The sequence below is a fragment of the Marmota flaviventris genome, chromosome 4 (genome assembly GCF_047511675.1).
Source record: "Marmota flaviventris isolate mMarFla1 chromosome 4, mMarFla1.hap1, whole genome shotgun sequence".
NCBI lineage: Eukaryota > Metazoa > Chordata > Mammalia > Rodentia > Sciuridae > Marmota > Marmota flaviventris.
Genome location: NC_092501.1, coordinates 87127437 through 87148145, shown reverse-complemented (window position 1 = coordinate 87148145; position 20709 = coordinate 87127437). Strand labels below are relative to the sequence as shown.

General features: G+C 34.6%; 1 protein-coding gene across 4 annotated transcripts in view; it reads right to left on the bottom strand.

The window, feature by feature from the left end:
• Zdhhc20 (zinc finger DHHC-type palmitoyltransferase 20) overlaps window positions 1–20709 on the bottom strand; it is a 79066-nt gene that overhangs the window by 37873 nt on the left and 20484 nt on the right. For 3 of the 4 annotated variants that reach the window (XM_027941550.2, XM_027941551.2, XM_071611335.1), the window contains exons 2-4: window positions 9355–9381; window positions 5328–5431; window positions 326–446 (exon numbers count right to left, since the gene is read on the bottom strand). In XM_027941550.2, coding sequence (XP_027797351.1) covers window positions 326–446; window positions 5328–5431; window positions 9355–9381 — 252 coding nt within the window. The remainder of the gene's footprint in view (window positions 1–325; window positions 447–5327; window positions 5432–9354; window positions 9382–20709) is intronic. The other variant, XM_071611336.1, reaches the window with a different exon arrangement.

Genomic DNA, 20709 nt, shown 5'->3' with positions numbered 1-20709 from the left:
ACACACAATAGTCAAATTCAAATCAGAATTTCTAAATGACAGTTTACTAGGAATAATAACTGAAATTTTTAGCTGTGAAGATTGAGTCTGGAGGAAAAGAATAGAGAAAATATTTTACATTAAAGTGAACACCTTAAAAATTGTATTACTATATTCATATATTCATCTATATCTGAAATACAAACAGAAAATCTTATTCCAGCAGATATTGCTTATGGTAATCATTATATATCCACACAATAGTTAAACCATAAAACATATCCTGTAAAAATAAACACATTTGAAAAATCATTTGGAAAGGAAAGCTTAAGACCGTTTTTCTTACTTCTTGAAGCTGATGTGGTATAGATAGGTAAGTCTCTTGCTGCTCTTCTCAAAATTTGTTGTTGTCTTTCATGGCTGAATTCCTTTTCATAACGCTCCTTGTCAGAATTGGACAAGTAGAACTATAAAAAGAGAAACAATTATCAACCCATCAATATTGTGTTTCATCAAGAGAAAACTTACCTTCAAACTGACTTTCAAGTATATTTTAATAAAACTACATAGATTAAAAAATATTTGCCTTCCCTATTAATAATGGCAAAGAAAATAAACACACTTCTGCATCTTTGCTTTTTATAGATAAAAAAATTAATTTCCTTCATCAAAAAGGCTTAGTACACATTTTTTTTAATTAATAAAAACTTTGCTGTTTAAAAGTTACTGTCAAGAAATTCTATATTTTTGGAAGAATTATTGGCATGTCTGACATTAAAATGCAGGTCTTCTGTGTTCCATTCTAGTATATTTTCCTCTATTTTGCTAACATAAAGGTTCTGGGTTTTTACAGATTGTTACCAGATCTAAATTAATAGTATATTTTATGAAGTAGAAGAGTCTATTTTAGATTACCTTGCTTGGCTTTCACAATTAAATGAACAGAACAGAAAGCAGTCAGAAAAGATTCACATGACCCCCCCCCCCCCAAAGACTTTAGAGACCACTTATCAACCACCAACTACAAGGCAGGGAGCTTCAGACATTTCTGACAGATTCATCTGGTCTTGAATACTTTTGGAGATAGAAAGAAAATCATATGGTATAATGTTAAAACTATACTTGGAAAGGAAAGGGTCTGATCAAATTTTAGTTTCCTATAAAATCTCAATAGACTCCCCTGGAGGAATCCATTCCTAGACTGTGGTAGTATCTCAAATCTCCACTTGCTACATCTTCTTCCACTTGACAACCATTCCTTCTCCTTAATAATTAAGGATATAAAATTTAAATCAAATGAAAATTTCTAGAGATACCAGAATTTTAATGGAACAAAACTAAAATTAAAATAGATTAGACTTTTGAAATTGCCAAACATAATTCAAATTACAAAATGCCATTACTATCTTAAATTCAGAGTTCAAATGGTTCCATTTAAATATGTGTTAGGCAATAGCTACATTATGAAACCAACCTAGGTGCCCTTCAAAAATGAATGGATAAAGAAAATATATACACAGTGGAATATTACTCAGCCATAAAAAATGCAATTAAGGGCTGATGTTGTAGCTCAGTGATAATGCACTCACCTAGCATGTGTGAGGCACTAGGTTTGATCCTTAACATCACATAAAAAGAAAGAAAGAAAGAAAGAAAGGCATTGTGTCCATCTACAACTAAAAATATATTTTTAAAAAATGCAATTATGGGGGCTGGGATTGTGGTTCAGTGGTAGAGCACTCGCATCGCACGTGCGAGACCCTGAATTCAATCCTCAGCACCACATAGAAAAATAAACAAGTGAAATAAAGGTGTTGTGTCCAACTACAACTAAAAAATAAATATTAAAAAATGCAATTATGGCATTTGCCGATAAATGGAGACTCTCATGCTAAGTGAAATAAGCCAATACTCCAAAACCAAAGGCCGAATGTTTTCTGATATACAGATGCTAACACATAATAAGGAGAGGTAGAGAAGCATAGAAGTATTTTGGATTAGACAAAAGGGAATGAAGGGAAGGGCAGGGGAAGAGAATAGCAAAGGCAGTAGAATGAATCAGACATTACTTTCCTATACTATATATGAATATGACCAGTGTAACTCCATATCATGTACAACCACAAGAATGGGGAGTTTTACTCCATGCATGTATAATATGTCAAAATACATTCTACTGTCATGTGTAACTAAAATGGTACATATGTAGTACTGATATGGTACGGTACATAATACTCAATACCCACTGACTAAAAAAATTAAAAAAAAATGTTTTATAACTTAAACTTTCCTAAATATTTATTGTTTTTTTTTAATATCCAATCAATTCCCCTAAAGCCAAATATTCCAAGCATTGCTGTAACCTTGGAGATAACAGTGATTAACACCAATCTCATAGCTTTATAATTACTTCTAAGGCACCATCTCAATCAGCATACTGTAAACTTAGAGAACCTTAAATTCCTGTTCTTGGCTGTCACTAGGGCTTTATTTGGTTGGTTCCCGAGAACTAAATAATTAACTAATTCAACATTTATTGAATCTGACACTAAGCGTCAGATTGTGTATGGGGGAGGTACAGTGGTGAATACAATGGAAATACCATCCTCCTCACAGAATTTACATTTAATAAGGTGATAGATGTAAGTAAAGAGGCAATTACAGTGCCAGATGATAAGTTCCACAATAAGGTAAATGGAAAGTGTAAAGTAGAGCCACCAGATAAAATCTTGGGCACTTATGTAGAGTGCATAAAAAGGCTTAAGGTCTGGACTGAATGCTAAATGGATGAAAAATGCCAAAATAACAATCAAAGAGGAATACATAACTTTAGAGAGTATTTATTATGTGGTAGACATTGTCTTAAGAACTGTACATATCTAGATAAATACACATATATATAACTAATTTATTCAATTCTTACATTCTGTGGGGTATATATTACTATTACCCTCATTTACAGAGGAAATTCAAATTCATACAGCTAGAAAATGGCAGAGGTACAAGTTAAATCTGGACAGTTTGGCTCCAAAATTCAGAGTTCTCAGCCTGTACACTATACTGCTTCTCCAAAGTCTTACAAATTGTTTTCCCTTTCAATTTCCTATTTTCTATAATGGGAACTGTTTTCTTTTTACACATGCTATGTTTTCAACAGCGACAACTACTAGTAATTGATAAAATTAGATCCTTTTAAATTTAGAGTTAAGAAATGGATGGTATTTTGTAATTTAAGTTTAAGGATTGACTAATAATTACCAAAATGTCTAAAAAATATATTTGAAAAACCACTTGGGGCTGGGGATGTGGCTCAGTGGTAGAGCACTCAACTAGCATGTGCGAGGCGCAAGATTCAATACTCAGCACCACATAAAAATAAATAAATAAAGGTATTGTGTCCAACTTCAACTTAAAAAAAAACAAAAACCTTAAGCTCAATTTATGGCTGACTTTAACTCTTAGAGCAAAAGTAAAATAAAAATACAAGCTAAGGACTATGTTTTTCTACTAATATTGAACGTACATATAACATTATATACCAGTTCTATTCCTAGGGACCTATATAAAAGAACTATAATGTATATTTTCCATAAGACGTGTACTAGGATATTTAAAGAAGCCCTATCTGTAATAGCCCTAAACTGAAATCCTCCCTAAATGCCTATCAATAGGAGACTTAGCAAATAAATTTGTATTATATACCACAATTAAACAACAAACAATAATGAAAATAAATGATCTACTACTATACGCACCGACATAGCTGAATCTCACAAATAAAATGCCAATGAAAGAAGCCAGACATACAAGCATATATTACCATGATACTATATATATACTATAACATGATTCTATTCATATTATGGACAAAATCAGGCAAACGTCATCTATGCTATCAGAAGGCAGAAGAATACTTTCTCACAATGTGGGTGGCTGGAAGGAAGCATGAAGTGACTGATGGGGTTCTGGGAATGTTCTGCTTCTTAGAGTTGGGGATTACACAGGGGTATTCAGTTTGTTAAATTTCATCACATACACTTATGACATGTATACTTTTCTGCATATATGCCCTCCACTAAAAAGTTAAACAGAAGTTGATACTATTTTTATATATTTGGATATGATTTTTAATGAATTGAAAAATTTAACATGCAAGGAAACAATATTACCATCATCATCTAATATCTGAGTACTAATCATGTGGCAGGTACTATGTTAAAATTTTTACTTGGAAAAACCTCTCTTAATCCTCACAAACATTCTATAGAAATGGGTATAACTGTTAGCTCCATTTACTGATGAGAAAATTGGAAACTCAGGGAAATTAAGTAATGTGCTAGAGTACAAAACAAAGTCAGATAATTCTAACTCTAGAGAATATATTAACCATTTTGCTATACTAAATTTTCAGTGAAGAATTAAGTTGGATACATCAAGCCAAGAGAGAGCCAGGCACAGTGGTGCATACCTGAAATCCCAGCAACTTAGGAGGCTGAGGCAGGTGGATTGAGAGTTCAAAGCCAGCCTCAGCAATGGGGAGGTGCTAAGCAACTCAGTGAGACCCTGTCTCTAAATAAAATACAAAATAAGGCTGGGGATGTGGTTCAGTGGTCGAGTGTTCCTGAGTTCAATCCCCAGTACCAAAAAAAAAAGTAAGAAATATTCGAAAATGTTTATCTATATTATATTAGTTCAAGTGGAACCTCTAATTGGGAGGAAAAATTAGTCATAGTATGGTGTGCCAAGCAAGAGCCTAAACAACTTTTTCCTATAATCAAAGTACTTTCTTTAGTTCAATGTATTTATTCATGCCTAAGAAAATGTAAATAAATGTGGAGGGTTTTTTTTTTTTTTTTTTCCCCTTTCTTTTTTTTGGACCAGAGATTGAACCCAGGGGCCCTCAACCCATGAGCTACAGTCCTAGTCCATTTTATTCCTTATTTTGAGACAGGTTCTCACTAAGTTGCTGAATCTGTCTTTGAACTTGCTATCTTCCTTCCTCAACCTCCAGAGCTGCTGGGATTACAGGCATGTGCCACTATACCCTGGGTTAAATTTCTAAAAATCAACTCTACTTCCCTACTCAATTTTATGACTTTTTTACTCAATAACATAATGTATTTAAGATACCACAGCATGTGAGGTAAGTATTATTGCAGCTAAGCTATGTCAGTGAATGGTATCTGAGAATAGGTTGATGATTCACATTCACAGTACAGAGTTACCAAAAAATTTTATGAATGGAAACAAAACAAATGCATTATGTACAGTTTTAACATAGGTAACACAAGGGAAAACAATTCCATAATCAGTTAAAGCATTTGGTAATTTACCAACATTAAATTTACCTCTTTGGAGGGGATAGCGGGAGACGTGAATACTGTCATCCAATAGGACCACACAAACATAACAAAGAACAGATGGAAAGCCACAAGGTAAACAACGGTCTTTCCTGGTAAATAAAAACAAATAACATTTCATTGAATTCAGGTGAAAACAGGAAAAAGCATTACATTAAAACACAGTATGTGGGTCAGGAGACCTAATCCAATAAAAAATTTAATTAAGACATACTAAAACATCAAATATATAAACTCTTTTATCTTTATGATGTAATATTATATTTGAAGAAATATTCTGTTCCTGAATTTAAGGACTATCAGACTGGTTTACAAATAAAGACCACAGCCAGAGAAGAGATTTGATTTTATAAAGTTGCTGAGGATTTGAGCTAAAAAAAACTTCATTTATTCGCTATATTTCAGTTCTCCCTAAACAATAATTTTAAATGACTTAAACATTATTTAAAATGATCCATCACTATAAACATTAAATCCAAGGAACTAAAAACTGAAAATAAATAACTTATAATCCCCAAGAATAATAAGTAAAATTGAGTAACTTAATCCCTGTATTATTTGCAAAAAGTATTCTAAATTTCATTTTGCTGTTCAACATAGGCTAATAAGAAAACTTTTTAGTCACTCTAAATTTCTACCTTAACTGTTTCCCAAGTTGATGTAACATTTCAACATCTTTATCTCCAAATGTTAACTCGATGATATAACTTCTAAAGCTTTTTGTTGTGTTCTGGGAGTTTTTCTATTTGAAAGAAGTAGAACTAGTTTACAATAAGCAAGAGCTATGTACCAGGTAGCTGAACTGTTTTTCAGTTTGTAATGCAGCAACACAAACCCACTGAAGATAACAAAGTATAAAGTGTAAAAAGTCTGAAATTCTACTCATTTTTAAAGTTCAGATCAAATAGTATTTCTTCCACAAAAAAAGTCTTCTCCATTATTTTCAGAATTCATAGTTACGCTGCATTTTTCCAATCCCTTTCCTTAGACTTCAATTAAAACCCCTTTTGAATAAAGTTAATTGCCTAATACTGATGAACAAATATATGCAAACACAGTAGTGCCTGGTACATAATAAATCCTCAACAAATACTGGCTGTTATTATCATTACTGTCCAAGTATCTTAATTCTTATTATAAAGCTAACACATATTATAAAGCTAGCACTGACCTTCCTTTTCTTTTAGTCTGAGATTATTTTTCCTTATATTTTGGTTTTAAATAATGTTCGTTCTTTTTAAATTAAAAAATAATAAAACTTGACAACCTTATTAGAACCCAGCCTTTTTTTTTTAATTATACTGGTTCATTTCAGAGACTGGACGCTGGGGTCACACAGCTAATTGATGCAGGGACCCAAGCCTCAAGTAGCTCCCCGTATCTTCTGGGTAATCAGTACAATTATTTTCAACTCTAATTTCTTCTCACTGTTTTCACTGCCAGTGCCTACGCTGCCCATCTCATTTGGATTGCTGCAAAAGTAAAACTGGTCTCCTTGCTTCCTGTCTCTTGCTTACATCTTCACGGCTAATGCTAAATGTGTTGCTCTAGTTTCTTCTCCCCCTGGACTCTGAGAATTCCTGGAAAGTAACTCCATCTGCAGGGCCAATGCATCCTAATAAAACTCTGGGATTTTATAGTCACCATATTCAACTTCCGCTACTCAAATAATCATTCCAACCAACTTAGAACACATATATTGTATGCTTTGTTTCCAATCCTCACAGTAGTCTTTTACGATATTTTTTGAGTTCATAAACAAACAGTGAGGTTCAGAGAATTTAGTAATTTGTGCAATGTCACTTATTTACTAAATGATAATGCCAGAATTCAACCCCATATCTGTTTGATAAGAATCCAAGGTCCTTTTCATTGTCATCCCTGAAACAGAATTCTCCTCCACTTTTTTTTTTTTTTTTAACCATTATCTAAATGGTCATTCTACTTCTGAGCCAACATTTGCCGCCAAAATAAAACTCTAACTACAACTTCCTTCTATTTTAAAGTGTGCTCTTTTCACTTCTGCTATTATTATTATTGACAATGAAAATTCTGGCTTCTCAAAATCTGCATTTCTCTATGCTTTCAGCACCCTCTAGCCCAAACCAAAATATAATGAACCCAAAGGACTCCAAATCAGCATTTTATTTGTTTTTTCTTTGGAAAAACACGAGGGAGCTTAGGCTTCTATTGTGACACCAACTATGAGGCCATTTATCAATTTACTCTGCATGTTATCTTCACATAGTTTATTTTTTGCCTGGCCCCCATATTCAACCAAGCTTGTCATTCCTCATTTAAACACTGTTATATAGCTTAAAGATAAATAGCAACACTAAGGTCCTCAAACTTCTTAAGCATTTACTTACAACTAAGACAGGCATGCAAAAAATATTCTTGAAATATTTTAACATTTAATATCTTTTTACATATTTCTGCTCTATAGGACAATAAAGCAAACAGCTTACTTTAAAATATATTAATTCTCAGTTAAATAAAAAAAATAGATATTAAGTCTGTAGTACAATGTTTGGAATATAGTAAGTATTTAAAAGATGGTAGTTATTAAATTATAACCAAGTAAATATAATATTCTTTATTATGTTAAAAAATGATAGAGACCAATGCTTGTAACTGAGTTCAATTCATGTGACTGTTAATAATTACTTGTATAAGCTATTGGTTACAAATAATAAATAGGGTAAAATTTTTGTTAACTAAGCATGTTAAAGCTCAAAGAAAAAATCTGAACTTATCAATCAAAAGTCTGGGTTCAAAAGTCAACCTATAATTGAATTAACAAACATAAAAGTTTATAACAGGATTCTTTAAGAGACATGGTAAAAATAACCCATACTTTCAATATATAGGAAATAATTCTGATGTAACCGATAGGCCTACCAAGATGGACTCTGTTTCTTCCGTTACTGAAAAATTAGATTTAAGGGCAAAAATTTGATTTATATGCTTAATATCTAATTATCTCCAGTAACAAGAATAAATCTTTATTCATAATTTCTAACTGTCCAACTGTTTAAGAAATTCTGTTTTTTTCTATTAAAATCAATTTTTATTTTGAAATTTGATCCTCAATGGATTTCTGAAGTTTTCTTTTATTCTGGCAAAATTGTAAGAAAGGATTTTTTTCCCTCTAAGTATTGTCTCTTTGATTATTCATTATAAAAACTTTAATTTCTTTGACTCATAATACAATTTATATCTCTTTGATTATTCATTATAAAAACTTTAATTTCTTTGACTCATAATACAATTTACAAACTTATTATTATTATTTTTTTTTTCTAATTGGTCTATTCACTTGAATCATGCCTGCATCATCAAGGAACAAAATGTGCCCTTCTGAATAATCTGATGCAGGATTTCTCAAAATTACATGTGTATGGATATCCCTTTGAAACCTTATTAAAAGGCAGAATCTGATTTAATGGATGTGGAATAAAGTCTGAACTGCTTCATTTATAAGCTCATACATGATGCTGATATTGTTTTATAGATCACATTCTAAGAAGCAAGGATCTTGGCAAAACCTTAATTGTTTATGTGACTCATTAACAATTTATAATCTTAAAGCATGGTTATTTTACTAAATATCTTTGAGTTGGAAAGTGCTATTTTCAACAAATTTGTAAGCAAGAATACCATCAATGAGATTTAGTCATAATAAAAGCAGAATTCCCTCTCCTCAACTAAAATTCATATTAAGAATTTAAATAGAGAGTTCTGAAGAACATACAACACAAATTTCAAAATTTACCCAAAGAAGTTTGAGTTCTAGGAGCCTTACAAAATAATGGCTATCTCAATTTATACAAATAATACAAAATGAGAATACACCGAGTGGGAATAAACCCAATACTGCATCTCCTTTAATTACTTAAAATTTAAAGATACAAATTTTCTTTTTGAAAAGCAAAAATAAGTATTCATTACTAAAAACTATGAGGAGTGCAATTAATATACTATAAGTCTTAAAATAATACTATAAGTGCCTTACCAGTTTCTTCATTTCCAGAAATAGTAACTAGAATAGAAGAAAAAAGAGTGAATATACTTTAAACATTTTGTACATAAATTTAAATTCAAGTTGAATATTCATCTTAATATCATTTTCATAAACTTCAAAAACATTAAAATAATGTTCAAAATTTTTTTAATATTTATTTTTTTAGTTTTAGGTGGACACAATATCTTTATTTTATTTTTATGTGGTGCTGAGGATTGAACCCAGTACCTCATACATGCTAGGAGAGCACTCTACCACTTGAGCCACAACCCCAGCCCATCAAATTCTTTATCATCAACATTACAGTTACTTAAGAACTTTTGTCAATTTTTTGCAGGGGGAGGGTACCAGGGATTGACTCAAGGGCACTTGACCACCGATCCACACCCCCAGCCTATTATGTATTTTATTTAGAGACAGGGTCTCACTGAGCTGCTTAGCGCCTCAAAATTGCTGAGGCTGGCTTTGAACTTGTGATCCTCTGCCTCAGCCCCGCAACCACTGGGATTACAGGCACACGCCACTGCACCAACTTAGAACTTTGTTAATTTTAGGTGCATTAACATAGTTAATAGCTGTGACATTTTCTTTAGCTCTTTGCTTAATGAAACCTTAAGAATGAACAGAACCATCCTCTATGGTACTCATAACTTATTCACTAGTCTGTGATGCACCTTACCAACTTCTTTGTGAAGGCTATATTCAAGATAAATTTCCTTTTTAGGAAAACTGATGCTTGGCTGGGGTTGTGGCTCAATGTACAGCACTTGCCTAACACATGCGAGGCCCTGGGTTTGATCCTCAGCACCACATAAAAATAAATAAAATAAAGGTATTGTGTTCAACTACAACTAAAAAATAAATATAAAAAAAGAAAACTGATGCATATTAATTATATTTAGGGGTACACTGCAATAATTTAATACATATTTATGATGAAGAATGATCTCAAATCAGGGTAATTAGCATTTCCATCTCCATCTTCTTATACATTTATTATTTCTTTGTGTTTAGAGCCTTCAAATTCCTGCTTTACAGTTCTTCATAAAACATATAATAGGTTGTTGTAAACTATAGTTATCATATTGTGCTGTAAAACACCAGAACTTCTATCTAATAGTGTTTTGGTATCTGTTATACAATGTTCCTCTCTTCTCCCTCCCCTCTACCTTTTCTAGCTTCCAGTAATTACAATACTACTTTCTTCTTTGAGATTAACTTTTTTAGCTTCTACATGAGTGAGAACATGTTTTATCAAATTTCTTTTTTTTAAAGATCTTTATTTTGTTCATTTAGGTTTTTTTTTTTTTTTAAATTGTGGTACTCAGGATGAGGCATTCTAGGCAAGCGCTCTACCACTGAGCCACAACCCCAGCCGAGACAGACAAATTTCTTTTTTGACAGGAATAAAAAGTAGAGGAACTTATTCCTATAATTTTTAGAGTATTTTCTCTGAACACCTAAATACTTAAGAAATTAAACTAGGCACAGAAAAGTTAATTTATTATCTACCGCTTTTATGCATTTTCCATCTTGTATTACTATTTTTTTTTTTAAATACCAGGGACTGAAAACCAGAGGTGCTTAACCACTAAGCCACATCCCCAGCCCTTTTTAATTTTTTATAATTTTGAACAGGGTCAAAATTAAGGCTGGCTTTGAACTTGTGATCCTCTTGCCTCTGCCTCCCAAGTCATCGGGATAACAGGCTTGTGCTGCCATTACTGGTTGTTATTACTATCTTGATGAATACAACTGCAGTCTAACCCTGACAACTCGGGAAATTACTATTTTTTCTTTCTTTCTGGATGGTCCAAAGTTCTAATGATTCTAAATCTATTTTAAATTTGTCAATTCTTCTTTAGTCCCTACCAATGCCTTCCTCAAATGCAACAGCTATAGCATCTTCCCACTATCAGTTTAATACACCCTTACCACTAGCAAATAGGATAGTTTGAATACTCTTCAATACCTGAGTCACTTTCAGAATAAAGTGCAAAATCTTCAGGGTAGCAAACATTACAGGTTTGCCATAATCTCTATTGCTTTAGTCTCATTATGCCGCACAATTTTATTTTCTATTTTGAGCAATTTCCTGAAGATATCAAGCAAGTTTACACGTACAGTGTGCTATCCATTTTCAGGGCTACCCCCCACCCCCAATATTTTATTAGTTGTTGGTGGACCTTTATTTATTTATATGTGGTGCTGAGAATTGAATCCAGTGCCTCACACATGCTAGGCAAGCACTCTACCACTGAGCCACAACCCCATCCCCTTCAGGGCTCATTTTGAATACTACCTCCTTTGTAAAACCTTCTGGAGTCCCTCTTTAGGAAAAAACACTCCTTTGTATCACCACTGTTCACTCTTCCATGTCAGGCACACTTTATCACTTTACCATACCATCTCTCTCACTTTTCTTTCCCCCCAATTACTGGTGACATATTTGTCTCACTCTACTAAAGAACTAAAGTGTGGAATCATACAGTAGAACAATAACAACCCTGGAACGTTATAGTTCCATCTCATAAATAGGTAAACAAAGGCTCAAAATAGTTGAATGATTTGCCCAGGGTCACAGAGTATATTAAGTGTGGACATGATTTGAACTAAAAATTTGTTTGCACTTGTATTTCCTATAATGTCTCTCATTATTATTCCTTATCTCAATGCCTGATGCACAATAGCAATGCTTAAGAAATGTTTATTGTTTCAGGTACAGTGGAGCACGCCTGTTATCCCAGGGACTCAAAGGCTGATGCAGGAGGATTGCAGGTTTGAAGACAGCCTCAGCAACTTACAAGGCCCTAAGCAACTTAGCGAGAACCTGTCTCAAAATAAAAAGGGCTGGAGATGTAGTTCAATGGCAAAGTGCCCCTGAGTTCAATCCCCAATACATAAAAGAAAGAAAGGTTGGTTGTTTGACTGCCTCAAAATTCAGTTTTGACTAAAATCTCTTGATAAAATTAGAGAACACAACTATTTCCTTAACAAAACAAAATATATCTACTTCAATCCCAAGCCAGCATAATTTATAACACTAAAAAAATATTCCTACTAAAGTCAGGTACAAGTTTTTGATTACTTTTTTCTTTTAAATGATGTTTTAATTCAGATATCTTAGATTTGTCAGGCAGGGCCTGGGATAGTTAGATCTTATGTATATCATTTGTATCCCATACAGCATTTCCTACCAAAGTGTACACTAAAAACATTATCATTTCCTTACTGGTATAAAAACTGAAAAGAAAACAAATGTTATCACATTGTTGTTGTTGTTGTTTTTGGTATAGGGGATTTAATTCTGGGGCACTTCACCACTGAGCCACATCCCCAGACCTTTTTATTTTCTATTTTGAGATAGGGTCTCATTAAATTGCTTAGGGCCTTGCTAATTTGCTACGGCTGGCCTCAAACTTGCAATTCTCCTGTCTCAGTCTCCTGAGTCCCTGGGGTTATAGCAGTGTGCCACAGTACTCCGACAAATGTTGCAACTTTTTTTTTTTTTGAGGGAGAGACAGAGAGAGAATTTTTTTAATATTTATTTTTCAGTTTTCGGTGGACACAACATCTTTATTTTTTATGTGGTGCTGAGGATCGAACCCAGCACCCTGCACATGCCAGGCAAGCGAGTTACCACTTGAGCCACATCCCCAGCCCATGTTACCACTTTTGGAAGCTAAAATAAGTTTATTTCTTGCTGGTCAAAGAAAATAAATTGAACAACTATTATAAACAAGAGGTCATAGTGTACAAAATCTGATATGCAGAATCAACACATTTCCTATCAAAAATCCGATAAGCAGAATCAACTCATTTTCTACTACTTGCAATCATTAGAAGTGACAGTTGATCTTAAGTTTTACTTACAAAGGTGTCTAAAATATAAAATATATAAATGAAAGAAATGAGCAAGACTTACATAGGTAAAAACATTTTAATTCTTCAGAGGGACACAAAATAAAATGTAAACAAGTGGAAAAGTAATGTTCTCCATAGGATGAGTCATCATTCAAATGTTAATTGTCCCTTAATCTGCTTTTTCACTTTTTTTTTTTTTTTTTTTTTGCATCGCTAGGATTTTTTGCAAACTTTTTTTTTGAGAGAGAGAGAGAGAGAGAAAGAGAATTTTTTTTAATATTTATTTTTTAGTTTTCGGCGGACACAACATCTTTGTTTGTATGTGGTGCTGAGGATTGAACCCAGGCCCCACGCATGCCAGGCGAGCATGCTACCGCTTGAGCCACATCCCCAGCCCAGCAGTGCTAGGATTTAAACCCTGGTCCTCATACATGCCAGGTAAGCACTCTACCACTAGGCTTCATTTCTGGGCAAATCTTCCCTAATCATAAGTTTATCCCAATAAAGATTTTTTAAAATAATTTGATGGACTCTAAAGTTTATTTGTTTAAAAAAAAACTTGCATAAAGAAGTAGGAAAATGCTGAGTACAGAGAATAATGAAGTAAGACTAATCATGCCAAATACTAAAGCATGGGCTGGGGTTGTGGCTTGTCTAGCACGTGTGAGGCCCTGGGTTCGATCCTCAGCACCACATAAAAATAAAGGTATTGTGTCCAACTACAACTAAAAAAAAAGTATAGTCATGTGGGGCTGGGGCTGTACCTCAGTGGCAGAGCACATGCTACTGGGGCTGTAGCATGTGTGAGGCACTGGGTTTGAGTCTCAGCACCACATAAAAACAAACAAGTAAAATAAAGGCATTCTATCCATCTACAACTACAAAAAAATAATTTAAAAAAGTACAGTCAAGTGTTGCTTAACAATGGGAACATGTTCTGAGAAGTAGCAATTCCAGTGTTATGTAAACATCGTAATATAGTGTTTTAATACAAATCTAGATAACACGGGTCAATCACTATGTGGTCTTTTGATGTAATCAAGAGATGCAATAAGAGCCAGGTACAGTGTTTCATGCCTATAATCCCAGCAGCTCTGGGAGGCTAAAACAGGAGGATTGTGAGTTCAAAGCCAGCTTGTCTCTAAATAAAATACAAAAAAGGGCTGGGGATATGGCTCAGTGGTCGAGTGCCCCTGAGTTCACGGCCCAGTACCCCCCCCAAAAAGAGAGAGAGAGAGAGAGAGAGAGATGCAATAAGGTCAAGGTGGTGCACACCTATAATCCCAGAGGCTCGGGAGGCTGAGGCAGGAGGATCGGGAGTTCAAAGCCAGCCTCAGCAACTTAGCGAGGCCCTAAGCAATTCAGTGAGACCCTGTCTCTAAGTAAAATATAAAAAGGGCTGGAGATGTGGCTCAGTGATCGAAGTGACCCTGAGTTCAATCCCTGGTACTCAAAAACAGAAAAAAAAAAAAAAAAGAGAGATGCAATAAGGATGAGATATGTGAGGCTGTTACTGATATAACATAGTATACTGCTGGGTAGCCAAGATTATTTTGTAAGTAGGACTCTAAAAATATTAAAAAGTATAGTACAAGCCAATCATGGTGGCACACGCCTGTAATCCCAGAGACTTTGGAGTCTAAGGCAGGAGGGTCACAAGTTTGAGGCCAGCCTCAGCAATTTATGAACCCTTATCTCAAAATTTTTAAAAGGTGTGGGGGAAAGCCTCAGGATGAAGAGTGCCCCTGGGGGTTCAATCATTAGTACTGTCTTCACCCCAAAAAAAGCTACATAGTACAGTACGTACGTAAACCAGTAACATTTATCATTAAGAATTAGGTACTATATATAATTTATGTGTTATCTTTCATATGACTGGGAGTACGGTATATTCATTTACACAGCATCACTACCATGTGACTGATGTACTGCATCAAGATATATTCATGGCATGACATCATTAGGTGACGGGAATTTTTCTACTTCCTTATCATTTTTTAAAATATATTTTTATTAGAGAATTATAGTTATACATAGTTGGGTTCATCCCAACAAAATCATACATACATGGAATCTAACCCACTCCATTTCAGCCATCATTCCTTCTCCCATCCTTCTACTCCATGACCCCCACACCAACACCCCATGGATCCTCACCTTGCTCATCCATTATCCATCCTTGCTCATCCATTATCCATCCTTGATTGGTGCTTTCACACACATAAAGGTAAAATTCTCTGTGGTATATTTATTGCACATAATGTAATTTTCTTAAATTCATTCTATATTTCCTCTCTTCTCCTTTTCCATCTCTCTCTTCCTTCACTCTCAATCTCCTTCTTCTGGCCTTCCCTATATCTTTATGATATCAAGCCCTCCCCAGCCCTATTTTCTTTTCCTTAATTTGCTCCACATATGAGAGAAAATACCCAACCCTTGAGTTTCAGAGTCTGGTTTTATTTCACTTAGCATAGTGTGCTTAATTTCTATCCATTTACCAGCAGATGCCATAATTTCATGCTTCATTATGGCTAAGTAAAACTCTATTGTGTCTATGTTTTTCTTAATCCATTCATCTACTGATAGATGGGCTGATTCCATAATGTGGCTATTGTGAACTATGCTGCTATAAACATTGAAGTGGCTATTACACTACAGTATGCTAATTTTAGTTCTTCTGGATAAATACCAGGAGTGGGTTAGCTGAGTCATATGGTGATTTTATTTATAGTTTCTTGAGAAATCTCTATATTGCTTTCCAGAATGGTTATACAAATTTGCAGTCCCAGCAACAATGTATGAATATACCTTTTACCACCACATCCCTAACAGCATTTATTATTATTTGTATTCTTGATAACTGCCATTCTGAGTGGAGTAAGATGAAATCTTGGTGTAGTTTTGATTTATATTCCCCGATTGCTTGAGATGTTGAATAGTTCTTCATAAATCTGTTAATTATCTGTTTCTTCTGAGAAAGTCTATTTAGTTCTTTTGCTCATTTATTGATTGGATTTTTTTGGTGTTAAGTTTTCTTGAGTTCTTTATATATTCTGGATATTAATTGCCTATCAGAGGCAGCTCCCTTATAATTTTGTGAAACCACCACTGTGTATACAGTCTGCTGCTGACCAAAAAGTTATGTGGCACATGACTTTATCATAAATGCCCCAATTATTAAAATAGCTGTACTAGTTTGTGAATAAACAGATAAATGAAAAAGAATAGAAAGTCCTCAACTGGACCCAAATTCATATAGAAAATTAACATGATAAACAGAAAAATATTCAAAATTCTTGTGATAGCATAATAACTAATTTCCTTAATATATGAGTATTGACAAATCAAGAAGAGATCTTTCTTTCTTTCTCTCTCCTTTTTTTTTTTTTTTTTTTTTTTTTTGCAGGGGTAGGGGATTACCAGAGATGGAACCCAGGGGCACTTAACGACTCAGCCACATCCCTGGCCCTTTTTATTTTGAGTCAGGCTCTTGTTAAGTTGCTTAGGGTCTTGCTAAATAGCTGGGGCTGGCTTTGAACTTGCTATCCTCCTGCCACAGCCTCCCAAATCACTAGGATTAAAGCCTGTGCCACCAGACCTGGCACTTCAAACATTAAAAAAAAAAAAAAGATGCTCAACCTCATCCATAAGACAAATCCAAAGTAAAAATAAGATTCCATTTTAAATAATTACATTGGTAAAGATCAAAAGTTGAGGGCTAGGAGCCGGCTGTGATGGCACATGCCTGTAATCCCAGTGGCTCAGGTGGTTCAGACAGGAGGATCGAAGAGAGTTCAAAGCCAGCTTTAGCAAAGGCAGGGTGCTAAGCAACTCAATGAGACCATCTCTAAATAAAATACAAAATAAGGCTGGGGATGTGTTGAGAGCCATAGCCAAAGGGGCCCCAGCAAACTTTCAGACTGCCAGCTGATGATTGGATCACAGCGGCCCCAGCAACATCTAGCTGATTGGCTCCTCTGCGGTGATGCTCATTGGGCTGTTTCCCTGCCCTTTCAGACCACGGAGCTGCTCATTGGGGGACTTTTTTGGCTCCGCCCATGCGACCCAGCCAATCGGCCTCAAGAGCAGGAGGATTGGGGGAGGTGGAGAGGCTTGTGGTTGGGAGAGAGGCTTGTGGGAAGCCAGTGGTGGCAGTTGGGCTCTGAAGGTTTTCCTGAGGAGCTGTTTTGTTTGGCGTGTGGTTCTAAAAATAAAGTTCGTTTCTTTTGACAAGTGGCTCCTGAATTGTGCCCAGCCAGACTGCGGCAGGGATGTGCTGGGGGATGTGGCTCAGTGGTTGAATGCCCCTGAGTTCAATCCCTAGTACCAAAAAAAAAAAAAAAAAAAAAAAAAAAGTTGAGGTCTAGGGTTGTAGATCAGTTGTAGAGCACTTGCCTAGCATGTACAAGGCACTGGGTTTGATTCTCAGCACTGCATATAAATAAATGATTAAAATATAGGTCCATCAACAACTAGAAAAAAAAAGTTGATAACATAGTGTTACCACATTCCTCTGAATAGAGTTCCAATTTAAAATTTTATCTGGCAAACAATTTTTGGTGATTTTCTCTCCTAATTTCTAAAAAGGTATTCATATAGTTACTGGAAAAATAAAACTGTTCTGCATTTTAAAAACCAAGATAGACAAACCCATAATGGCCAGAGTCACTTCTTCACAGAGGACTTACCTAACCACAAGTGTGGGCTAAATAAATCTCTTTAGTATATATTTCCATAGCACCTTTTCACAACACTCCTGACACTCATAATTATTAGTTTACAATCTGTACTACATTTTAGATTTTTCTCTTGGAGATTGGGAATATTAAAACTTCACCAGTACTTAGAACAGTATAAGGAATAGAACATATTTTCAATATTTAATTGTATTTCTAACTACAAAGAGATGGTTACAAACAGCAAACACTGGGCTACCTGTAGAATCTCTCAAAGGGGATCCTGATACTTCCAAAAATTCTTTTGATGACAAAACCAAGGTTAAAAAAAATAATAAGCATACTAAGCATTTACACATCATCTTTAAAGGAATGATGTCATATTTTACTCTTGTCAGTAACTATACATAATCTCATTTAGATATAATAGTGTTATTCATTCTTTAAATGGGTTGCCCAAGCTGGACCCAACCTATTCTCTGTAGTTTCCCAAATAGCTGGGACTATAGGCAAGCCACTGTACCTGGCTCTGGATCTAAATTGACAGCTCTCTGTGTATATGAGGACTAGTCATGTCCTATTCTATTCTTCTTGCCTATCTCCAACTTACTGAGACTGAAAATGCCAGATATTCACTTTACCAATATCCTTGAATCTACTGTGGCCATGGGATTCAGTTCTTACAAATATGTATGTGTGGGGAAAGGATTACTGAAAAAAAAAAAAAAATCAACAAATCAGATTTAGAGGAAAGCCCTTATTCTCTTTATCCTATTTTTGCTCTGAACGATTGAGGATGTGCTGTCTAAATGCACAATTGCCAACTTTCAATCTATGAAAGGGGCCAGTATTTGTTAGATATGGGTTCTGGGTTGAGTTCTTTTTGTTTAGCACTTAAAAAAATGTGCTACTTCTTTCAGAATTCCATGGTTTTTGATGAAAAATCTGCGGTTACTCCAATTTTTTAAATTTATTTATGTGTGAGGCACTGGGTTCAATTGAAAAAATAATTTATTTAATTATTTTTAATGTGGTGCTAAGGATCAAACCCAGAGCCTCCTCACACATGCTACGCAACTGCTCTGCCACTGAGCTACAGACCCCAGCCCTTCTATTTATTTTATGTAAAATATCCAGGGTATTCAGCTGTACATGGCAAGAGTTCGAAGAAGTCTACTTCATCTTACCATAGAACTACAATTCCCACCAGCTTGACCTTTAACTGCTGATACTGGTCTAATTCATGGAGGTTTCACAGCTTGTTTGTACATCATCAGTTAATGGACATTTGAGTAATTTTTGTTGTTGTTGTTGATTTTGAATACATATTCAAGACTTCAAGGGGATGTAAATTTTCTTTAGTTGGGTAAACACCTAGGAATGAAATTGCTGGATCCAACAGGTATATTTAGCTTCATCAGAAAGAGCCGAACTGTTTTCAAAAGTGACTGTATTGTTCTATATTTCTACTTACAATGATTCAAAAGTTATAGATGCTATACATTCTCATCAATATTTGAACTGAGTTTTAAAATTCTAAAAAATGAAAGTAGTAACTCATTGTACTTGTTTTCCTGATGTCTGTTGAGCATCTTCTCTTGTGCTTATTAGCCACCTCCTCTTATCTAGTTTATTTTTTTCTCTTATTACTCATGCTTTGTGTCCTATTTGAGAAATCTTTGCCAACCTCCAGTCACAGACTTTTCTCATTTTTTCCCTAGAAGTACTGTAAGTTTTATATTTAGATATGTAATCAATTTTAAAAATTAATTTTTTAGGGGCTGGGGTTGTAGCTCAGTGGTAGAGTGTATGCCTAAAGTATGAATGTATTTAAAGTGTTTTAGGGGCAGGAGTTGTGGCTCAGTGTTAAAGCACTTGCCTGGCATGTGTGAGGTCCTGGGTTTGATCCTCAGTACAGCATATAAATAAATAAATAAAATAAAAGATCCATTTACAACTAAAAAAATAAAAATAAAATTTTAAATGTTTTGGCTATTTATATGCATTTCCATGTGTGAGACACTAGGTTTGATTCTCAGCTCCACATATAAAAAAATAAAATAAAGGTCTTTGACAACAACAAAAAAAAGTTAGCCATGTTGTGCCACCCTCCTTCGAAAAACATTAATTTTTTATACATGGTATTTATTTATTTTTTTGCATAGAAAGGTTGAAAAAACTCTTTATTCTGTCTCATTGGCCTCTCATGTCCATTCTACCTTTCCTCCTTCCTTGCTTCCCCCCTTTTTTTCCTAATTTTTTTTTTCAGTTGTTGATAGACCTTTGTTTTATTTATTTATATGTGGTGCTGAGAATTGAACCCAGTGCCTCATACATGCTAGGAAAGTGCGCTACCGTTGAGCCACAGCCCCAACCCCCTTCCTTCCCTTTTTCAGTGATGCTTAAGATTGAACCCAGGGGCACTCTACCACTGAGCTACATCCCCAGTCCTTTTTATTTTCAGACAGGATCTTGCTAAATTGCAGAGGCTGACCAGTGTTACTCCATACCATGTACAACCACAAAAATGGGAAGTTATACTCCATTTTGTATGATGTTGAAATACATTCTATTGTCACATATAACTGAAAAGAACAAATAAAAATTAAAAAAAAAATTGTAGAGACTGGGGCTTTTAATTTGAGATCCTCCTGCCCTCACCTTCCTAAGTCACTGGAATTATAGGTGTGCACCACTGCATCTGGCTTATATCCATTCTTACCTACCACACAGTTCATTACATGTAGTATTTTTTTTTTAGTTGTAGATGAACAGAATGCCTTTATTTCATTTGTTTATTTTTATG